General features: G+C 30.5%; 1 protein-coding gene across 1 annotated transcript; it reads right to left on the bottom strand.

The window, feature by feature from the left end:
- Positions 1 to 765: 765 nt before the first annotated feature.
- Positions 766 to 9,940, bottom strand: LOC114270032 (coniferyl alcohol acyltransferase). The gene is made up of 2 exons (XM_028211417.2): positions 9,444 to 9,940; positions 766 to 1,958 (listed from the first exon to the last, which is right to left on the bottom strand). Exons 1-2 carry the CDS (start codon positions 9,861 to 9,863, stop codon positions 966 to 968), a joined length of 1,413 nt encoding a protein of 470 aa, XP_028067218.2. The 5' UTR covers positions 9,864 to 9,940; the 3' UTR covers positions 766 to 965.
- Positions 9,941 to 10,863: the final 923 nt, after the last annotated feature.

Below are 10,863 nucleotides of genomic sequence, written 5' to 3'. Positions count from 1 at the left end.
GGAAAGCGGTCAATCCTAAACTAAATGGCATGAGTGCAAAGGGAAGATCATCTAGTATTACACCACTGTTGTATATTCACTGCCGGCAACTCACATCGCTCTGTATGAGAGGCGAATTGAGTGTGAATATATTGCAAGAATTGAGAGGGTCAAACATGCTCTTTTTTGAGGGATTAGAGATGTTTTTTGGACCGGTGTAATTAGATGGGTCTGGGGTATATGAGACACTATTTCTTTTCCTTTTTGGGTTGATGTCTCTATGCTGGCTCATTTTGAGTTTCTAGTATAGAGCTCCCACATGCAGGTGTTCTCATCAGTCGCACGGTGCATTGGCTGGTATGAGATTGTTCGTTTTTGGAGAGATTGAGATAGAGATGTGGCAGTGTCATGCCAACTCATGTGCGAGTGGGAGATGTTAGTAATGGGCGCCCATGTGGCATAACCATTAAATTTGAATTTGAATCCTTATCCAAATAGGTTTTGAATTTGAAATCAAACCTATTTAGGATAACTACTCAAGAAACAGATATTATCAGTTTTAAACTGATATGGATAGATATTATAATATAATATATATCTGTTATATGGTTATGGGTAATCCAAGAGAGAAACAACGTTGAGTCTGTTTTCTACCCATATTCTGACTCTCTCCCAAAAACACAACGATCAAGTCTTTGACACTGTGGTTGGTGTGGGTGATATTCAATCTGTGATATCACTCCACTGCTGGGTTGGTTCATCAAGAAGTTCCCTGGAAGCACGTGATTTATCCAAGAAGGTTCTATCATCAAGAAGGTATGATTTGATTATTTTATCCGCTGCATAATTGTTTTGTGTTTTGGTTTACACACACATAAGCATATACCAATGTTAGCGGATCACCCACCACAATGTGTTACACATCAATAATAATATATATTTTTTACAAGCCAGTCTGATTTTCCCAAGACAAAAGCTAAGACCCATCAAGGCGTCAAGTTTAAATAGGCTGGAGTTAATGGCCTAAACAAATGGGGTGCTTGGGACTCGACAAAATCCAAGTGTTTTTCACGAAGGTGCATGTAGAGAATCCAATCACCATCCCTGCTTGTACTTGGCATTGGCATAACATACCCTGTTTTTCCTCCCCATGGGAAATGGTATGACCCAAAAGACGGTTTACCCCACCCGAAATCTATCTTTGACACCGGAAACCTTTGTCCAGACGACACAACCATAGCAGTTTCATCATCGGTCTCTTTGCAGTAAACTCTCACTATTGCCTTCTCTGGCCGATGGAATTCCACCCAATCAATGAGCCCTAGAAAGTGCTCTTCTGTCGCAGCGCCCTCCAAACAATCATGTACAAGCTCTGCAACCTTACTTAGATGCATGGCATTTAGTTCGCCAACGCTTGCCTCACCATATGGAATGGACAGAATGTTCCCAAAATACTTTTCCAATTCATGATCTGCTTTGATGTTGTTGTTTAGTGTCAATCTCCCTCTCCCATCAACGACAACACCCATCTTACATCTTTTGTTGGAGTTAGACCCAGACTCAGACTTAGACTTCTCAGCGGAAGCTATAAGTTTCCACAAAAAGGCACTAAAAGACACGAGTTTGCTTCTCTTAATATCGTTAGAGCTGGTGGCTTGCGATTGGAGATAGTTAAGTTCTTCTGACACAACGTAGTAAATGCGGCTTTGGAGGGAATCCTCATTGGGCTCAGGATCTTCTACTAGTTTTGGTGGAGGTAAAGACGATAGAAAGACATAGATATTGTCAATGGATCGATCATAATAGCCTGGGCGTCTCGGATTGAGTAGTGATCGCCTGAAACATGGTATCTGGGAGATTGGTTTTGCAAGAGCAATCTCAGCCCATGAAACGAAAAACATGTTGGCTGAGTAGGCATCGGCAACCCGGTGATCGAATGTGCATCCAATCACAAGCCCACCACATTTTAGCTCTGTCGCCTGTTTGATAGCCATGAACTTGTCAAATTCAAGGAAAAATAAAAAAATAAAAAATAAAAACTAAATAATAATAATCATAGAAATACAAAATAAAAACTGGACAAATTTAAGTAGACATGAATTTCCATTTTGCATTGGAATATAGGGCGATCAGGTTAAAGATTTATTTATGAAACTTTTGAGCTAATATGTCTAAAATTAAATATTTTTGGACTAAAAAGACACTATCTGTACACATGTCACTTACTTGTTTAATTATGAGTGCTGCTATTAGTATCCTATGAATTATTTTGGACCCCCCATTTTTTAGCTTTTTTTTTGTATTACAATAATAACCTTAAATAAAGTTATTGAAAAGGATATCAAAAATTTTGGGACACTCCATCTCATAATTAAGTCCACACACACACACACTACATCATGAATTAGGATTTATAAGAGCACCTTTTTCCATCACCACCCACCCATCTTCCCCAAATCCCACCTTCAAAGCCCACCTACCCTCAAAAACTTGAAAACTCTTTGACAGCAATATTCCGGCGGTGACAGTGGCAGCTATTTGATTACCTACACTTCTTCGGCAATGACAATGAATGAAATTTTTTTCGGCAACCACAACTTCATGAGACGAGAGGAGTACAACAATAAAAGCTCAGAGGAGGTTCATAACTTTGATGGTGTTCTTAGTTCATAGGAAATCGGTCTTATAAGAGTAAATTCCTTTAAAAAAATGGCAAAAATAATAAAAATTGTTCATAATTTTTTCAGGACTAAACTCCCGAACATATGACCAAATTTCGGAAACATAGACCCGAACAATATTTATTTGTTCTGGAATAGGTAACTGAACATTTCTTATTTGTTCTGAAACAGATAACCAACTTTGACAATGGTCAAACTGAAAAAAATGATAAGGCGACTGAGAATACAATCCATGCCAAGGCAATTGAGAGTAAACACACTTGGCTTTTGTTCTTCTTTCTCAAGCATAAAAATCCCCAACCCAATGTCTTGTTGATATATTCTAAGGATTAAAGACTAAAAGCCCTATATTTATTTTTTCACTGTAAGGTCATGAACAAGTATGTGGAAATGAAATAGTAATCACTTTCATGGGTTTTGTTCGGGTTTTGGAAGAGAGATTGTTTGGGGTGTGAAGGGTATACATTCAATTGAATGGGTAGAATGTTTTCACAAGGATAATTTTGGTATTATTTGAGGGTAGAAAAGAAATTTGAAGGGTTTTAAAATTTATAAGTAGGGGTCTAAAGAAATGGGGAACTCCACCGGAGTTGTTTAACAACTCCGTCGGTCCCAAGCCCATGTAAAGGAGGATGGTTGTGTGTTAGGTAGCCGACAAAAAACACGTAAAAAAGCTACTTGGATCCTTTATGACATAAAGCCTACCAACCTATTTGATGAGACTTAAGGCTTAGTTTGGTTTGACTTTAGTTTAAAAAAATGAGAGGTCTAAAATATTGATGGGGTGCTAATAATAGCACTTAGTTCAAATGTCACCCAAATGTCCACGTTGCCGCCGGCTAATGTGACTTTCTAATGACTTTTTAACCAATTTTCAACGACTTTTCAACAAATATCCTTATCACCAAAAAGAACCTCGGATTAAATAACGTATGCCCCATAGAAATAAACATTTCACCAATTAACCTTGGAATATATTATTGAGTACTTTAGGAGCATGTTTGTTTTGAGGGATAAGGGTGTGGGATCGGACTATTAGTCCCACCGGACTAATAGTCCATTGTTTGTTTGAAATTTTTTGCTCCGAACTAATAGTTCCCCCGGACTATTAGTCCCACAAATATGATATTATCCTATCCCATGGGGGAGGGTGGGATAGAAACCATGGGATTGGTATCCCATGGGATTATTTTGTGAAATGTCCATTTTACCCTCCATCCTATTACTTAGCAAACAATTAGAAAAGGATAAAATAGTTTTTTGAACATTTATAAATTATTTTTTTAGTGTTGTTAATTTAAAATTATATATTAAATAAAAAATTTTAATTATAAATTATAAATTAAATTTAATTAAAAATAATAAATTATCAATTATGGCCTTATAAATTAAATTTTTTTAGTGTTGTTTAAAAATCAAATTTACATATTAAATTAAATTATTTTTTTAGTGTTGTTAATTTAAAATTATGTATTAAATAAAAAATATAAATTATAAATTAAATTTATTTAAAAATAATAAATTAAAAATTATGGCCTTATAAATTAAATTTTTTTAGTGTTGTTGAAAATTTAATTTATATATTAAATAAATTTATTTTTTATTGTCGTTAATTTAAAATTATATATTAAATAAAAAATATAAATTATAAATTATAAATTTAATTTAATTGAAAATAATAAATTAAAATAATTACAATATTGTGCAAAAAATAAAATAAAACAAATTTTTATTTAATCTAGCTAAAAATAATTAAAATATTAAAGCTATGTTTAATATTGCTATTATTAGTAAATAATTGAAAAGGATAAAATAGTCATTTGAGCATTTATCCTTCTCCATAATATTCCAAACAAACATTGGATAACTAAAAATAGTCTAATCCAGACATCTAATCCCATGACTAAACAAACATAGGATACAAATTTAGTCTAACCAAATAGTCCCGGGACAATGTATCCCAGGACTAATAATCCGATGGATTACAATCCTCCCTTATCCAGTCCGTCCAAACAAACGCACCCTAAGAGATTAGCTTCTCACTATAGCACTATCCTCCACACTTTTGTGGGTTCCATCCCAGCGGGTTAAGGGCAATGATCCAAAATGTTCATCTCGTAGGTCTATGAATAAAAGTGTGTTATGCAAAAAATCAATTTTATCAAACATCACTATGCATAGGAACAAATTACATTTAAATATATATATATATATATATGGCAACTATGAATTTAAATTAACACCATTCATTTTATGAAACAAAATACAATTTATTCATCTATTCACTAACATTTGATGGAAGTGACCCTTTATGAGATAGATGATTCAAATTATTGTTGTGGGCCCAAAAAATTAGACCCTGAAAATGAAGTATAGAGCAATATGGTATAAAAAGGAGTCATTCTCATATTGTAGATGTTTAAAACATAATTGCCGTTTCTAGCAATCTTTCTTCCTTCTTGTATGTGTGTTTGAGGTATAAAGATTTTTCCTTGAGGTAAAATGATTTCCAAAGTACAGAATAGATGTAGTGAGAAATTTAGTAGGTGTATGTTTAACAAATAGCCTTTCCATTTCAGCCTTTTGACTAAAAAAAAAATTGCATATTTTTAGGAGTTGTTTGAAAATTGAATATTTTCGTTTGGCAATATTTATTGTTTATTATTTTTTATTTACAAAAAATATTAAACATGTTTATATTTATTTTGGATAAAAATGAAGAAAAAAAAAACATGTTTTGTATACAAGTATTTAAAAACAAGTGAAATTGGGAGTTGCGGGAGGGGACTGTCGACAATTGGAGACGGTAGTCGGAGGTAGCTGTTGGCCACTGGAGGTAGTGGCCAAAATTATTGTCACCAGTAAGAGGCAGTTGGTGTTACTAGCCACAAGAAGTTTGGTCAAAAGTATTTGTCAATGGTTGGAGATGATGGTCGGTCGGTTGCCTGAAGTGACTTTCAAGAAAATGTGGTGGCAAAAGGTAGTTACCGCCAGTGAGAGATGGTTGGTAGCAATGGCTGTTGGTTAGCGGTTAAGAGAGGTTGTGGTTGAAGTTAGTTGACGGTGGAGTTCATTAGTTATAGTAACTGATAGCGATGAGTAAAGATGACAATAATGTGGGTTTAGAGTGGATTTGTTATCCTCTGCCCCCAACCTATATCATATCGGGGGTGCAGCGAGAGTGGGGCAGAAAAAGGTTAATTTTGTTGTTTTAAAAATAAAAAAAATTAATAAAATTAAAGATAATATAGTATATTATGAATAATAATTTATAATTCATGAGAGTTAAAAGATGTAAAATACTAAATAAATGAGAGAAAATGAATATTAAGTATAATATTTTAATATTTTAGTTTTATTATATTAAAAAAAATTAAATTATATATATATATATATATATTTAATAAATAAAATTGAGGTAAGGTCGGGATAGATCTAGATGGAAGAGTAAAGGGTAGTAGCCGGAAAGAGTAGGAGAAAGAAGAAGAAAAAGTGAAAAGAAAAATTAAACATAAAGCAAAACCTCCTTTTTTTTTTCTTTTTTTTTTTTTTTTTGAAAAAAAACAAGTTTTTACTTACAGTTCTCAAAAACTCTATTAATATAAATAGAAAATAATAAATATAAACGTTATCAAACAGGCATTAGGTTTGACCTTTTCAGTGATTTTTTTTGTTTTTTTGTTTTTTTCCCATTTAAGTGAATTTTTTTATAAAAAAAATCAAAAAGTTTTAGATTTGTAGGATCTACTCAATAAAAAAATCAAAAATAATAATAATAATAAATAAATTTTGAAAAAAAAATCTACTACAGGTGGAATTTTTTTTTAATCTATAGTGAATTATATATATATATTGGATAAATTACACTGAGGTTTTTGTTTAATACAAATCCCATTCACATTTGAAAATTTACACTTATCTCTCTGTCAGATTAAAATAGTATATTTGCTCATTAACCTTTATACGTATAAAATAATAAAAATAATCTAGCTATTGTGGGTGTTTGGGAAATGGATTTTTTTGTAGGTTTTTTTAATTGTAGGATATTATTGGAGAAAAAAAAATTTGGTTGCCTTTGGTAGAGTTTTATAAATATGATTTGAGAATATGAGTTGTATTTTGAGTTTGTGAGTTGTTGAATTATAATTTGAGTGCAGAAAATTTGTTTGGTTATGGTTTTTGAATAGAGTGTTGAATTGAGTTTTGAATTGAGTGTGGAATTGAGTTTTGAAAGTTTGATTTGACATGTGAAGTAAGAAAATTTGTTTGGTTAGTTTTCAAAACTTAATTCACATTGTTATAACACATAACAAAATACACTACTTTCACACTATTAAAAATTCTGATCAGCACTCATAATCAAGCTCTTTTTAAAATTCAATTAAAAAATTTTATTATTAACAGAAAATAACATTAATCAATTTTTTAATTGAAAATACCACAAAGGAAATAAATTTTTTTCAAAATAAATATTCAAAAAATTTAAATCATAAATATTTAAATAATTTAAATAATCTAAAAATTTAATAAGTAAAAAATTAAAGTAAATATTCAAAAAATTTAAATCGTAAAAATTTAAATTATTTAAATATTCAAAAAAATTAAATATTTTAAATTTAAACAAAACTTTACACTCAAATCGTAACCAAACACATAAAACAAAACTCAATTAAGAAATTATTTTTAAAACTTATAACCAAACACATAACTCGAAACTCCATATTACTTTCACAACAATACATTCAAATTGTAACCAAATACATAACAAAAAAATTAAAATATTTACAAATATTTTTATAAAATAGAGTTTGAATTTATTTTTATAAAATATTTTAAAATTAAAAAAAATTAAAATCGTAATATTTTGAAATTAAAATATTTAAAAGTATTCAAAAAATTAAAAAATTAAAAAAATCGTAAAATATTTAAAAATTTAAAATCTTAACAAAATTAAAATATTTTTAAAATATTAAAAAAATTAAAATATTGATTTGAATTGAATTTTGAAAAGATTTTTAAATTATGTGTTTGGTTATGAGTTTTGAAAAGTAATGATTATGTTTTGAATTGAGTTTTGAAAAATGGGTGTAGAATTATGATTTGAAAACTCAAAACAAACAACACGCTCAAATCAGTGAGTGGAACTATAATTTGAGAGGCTTACCAAATAGAGCCTTTGTGTTTGGAAAGATAGTTGGGTTTTTTTATGGTTAGATGTGATGTTTGTGAGATAAAAAGTGAAATGATTATGGGGTTTAATGTGATATTTTGTTTGGATTGTTTTTTTTTTTATTTTGTAACCAATTTGTCTTTTAGTAAAAAAAAATAAAACAAAAAAAACCAAAAACCAAACTTCCCAAACAGCGCTATTATATTTATCTCATTTCAAGGGAAATAACAATCATCTTCTTTGGTTTAACTCAGACAAAAAATTGATGTTTTTTACTATTTTTTAATATTTTAAGTAATGTTTTTGTTTTTATTTTTTAGATACACCTAATCTAGATACTTAAGAAATATAATATTTTGTAATTTTTTTTTTATAAAATTCAACAAACACAAAAATATACAAATTCAATAAATTATCTTATTTTATTGTATTCAATGATTTTTTTTTTTTAATTTTTTACAAATTTTATACTTTTTAAATATATCTACATTAAATTGATCTAATATAGATATAATGGTGGAAATAAAAATGAAAAATTATTCTCATATATCAAAATTTATAGAAAAAATATCATAAAAATTGTTGTAATAGTGATGTTGTTGTAAATATAAATCATGTTTACGGATGTTTTGTTTTAAAGTAAAAGTTCACCATTAAGTTATATCATTGTGTTTGAAAATTTATATTTGTATATCATCAGTCAATAAGAATATGTTTAGCTAGAATTTAATGATGAAAAGTTATAAAATGTAATTATATGATAATAAAGGGAAAAAAAAAATTCTGTTTTGGAAATAGGTTTTTATTTCCTCTCCCATCCCACTCCCACTCCCACTCCCACCCTCCCTGCCTCAACCAGTCTTCCTCTCGCAGCTCTATCTCCCTTTCCGCTAAACATATTTATTGATTTTATTTTTTATTTGTTTAGATAAATTATGCCGTCCTTCCTTAAAACTTACAATAAATTCCATAATTTTGACATAATTTCTCTTTTAGTAAGATTAAATAGACCGAAACTAATGCACATAGTGTAAAAATACAAAAACAAACAAAGTAAATTGTATATTTTTGTGTAAAAATATGACATCATTTTTCATCCATATAACTAACAAATTATTGATGAAAATTGGCTAAATATTATATGAATTAAAACTCATTTAATTATATCAAATTTGTGTAACCTATTAATTTACCTAATTTATTTTGAAACAAAAATTATATATATCCAGCTAAAAAATTGTTTGCCTTGCAACTTAACAAAAAGTAGTGACAGGGACCCTCAGTATTAACTACACAGTGGACAAACAAGTGATTAAAGTTACGTACGAATGCATAAATATGTACTTAGATGCAAAATAATTTATGAACAAAATTTTTATACAAAATACTCAATCATAATGATATGTTAATGAAAATATTTAAATTGTAAGTCATAATAAAATGTGTTTAAATTAAAAAAGAAACTAGAATAAACAGAAACATCTTTCTTTTAAAAAAAGGAAAATGTTAAGTATCATGAAAAATGTTTCATGAAAATTGTCATGAACAAATCTACATCCTCCTATTACACTTTGTAATTTACTGTATATCTAAATTTTTTTAAACTAGTGCACCTGAATACAGAGCACCCCTTGATTTTTTGAAGGAACAAACTTTCCATGGACAGAGTCATGTGGGTGATGAAGATCGACATTTCTGAGCTCCACATCGGCGTAAGCGTAGATGAAATCAACCCCGCGGTTGTTGCACAACACCTCGGGCTCACCAAGACCGTTCTCCACCACCTCTCCGGCAAAGACATAGAATGAGTTTAGCGCTTGAGCCAAGGCTTTCTTGAGGATCGTCACGCGGGAATCTTCGTTTGCTTTGATTTTTATGGGCTCTTCCTTGTAACAGAAGAAAACGCTTACGTCCAGGGGAGGGACAAGCAAATCTAGGTTTGACATAGGCAACCAGTGCTCTTGCATTGGTAACACTGCTGCCACCACCTCTCTCCGCTTTATTACCACCGTAAATCCGCCATTTGAACTCATAGTTTAGTAGCTATGGAGAGAGAGAGAGAGAGAGAGAGAGAGAGAGAGAGAGAGAGAGAGGACTGTTAAGATTATGAAGCTTATGGGCATGTAGAAGATGAATTATATAAAGGGCTGATGCATAAGACTTCCTTGGTCTTGGCTACAGTTTAGTGTGGCAATCACTACAACAAATAAAATTTTTTAATAATCAAAATTTTTTTAATCTCTTGGACGACCGTCTGGATGGCCGGCGTCACCTTTGTCAATCACGGTTGTCACTCTTATCAACCGCAATTGTTATCTTTGTTTATCGATGTGTCAACTGGCAATCCATCCGAATAACCGATATCCTACCAGATGACTAGCCGGACGACCAGCATGAGAATATTTATCTATCACATGCAAGACTAGAGAGACAAAAATAAAATTCAAAACAAATATGAATGCGATCCTTTTTCCGTTTCAAATTCAAATGGAAAAGTGGCAATTGGATCATATTACAACTAAATTAAAATTATGAGCACTAAAGTGACATCTTAAACTACCATTATTTATTTTTTAAATCTTTTTCTTGATCACTAGTTAGTAGCATGACCCATTCCTTATTCATGCACGTAATCAGCATACTTCGAAACCCCAACATGTTGAAGTAGCTCCTCCATCGCTTTCACCAATAGCAATATATTTTAATTTCTTGATTTTAAAGGTGGATAATTACTATTAAATTTATCTATGATCATTGAAGAGTGTGTTACAAGTTTCCAACAACAACAACAATAAAATAATAAATAAATAATCCCAAAATAAAATATTCAATCAAACGAATTAGAGAAGGCAAATGCTAATAACAACTTAGGCCCGTCTTTGTTTGTCAAATTTGGTTAGATATAATTGTGAACATTTTTTTTTTTTTTTATAGGAAAAGAGAAAACTTTATTGATGAAACACATACACAGTATCATAGAATACATCAATAAAGAGGAGTTTAGAGCTAATTCAAGCTCCAACCTCCAAGTTG

Source organism: Camellia sinensis, chromosome 4, assembly GCF_055761805.1.
Source record: "Camellia sinensis isolate YWXY chromosome 4, ASM5576180v1, whole genome shotgun sequence".
Lineage (NCBI taxonomy): Eukaryota > Viridiplantae > Streptophyta > Magnoliopsida > Ericales > Theaceae > Camellia > Camellia sinensis.
Note: the sequence above shows the minus strand (reverse complement) of the source record. Positions and strands in the feature narration are given on the sequence as shown.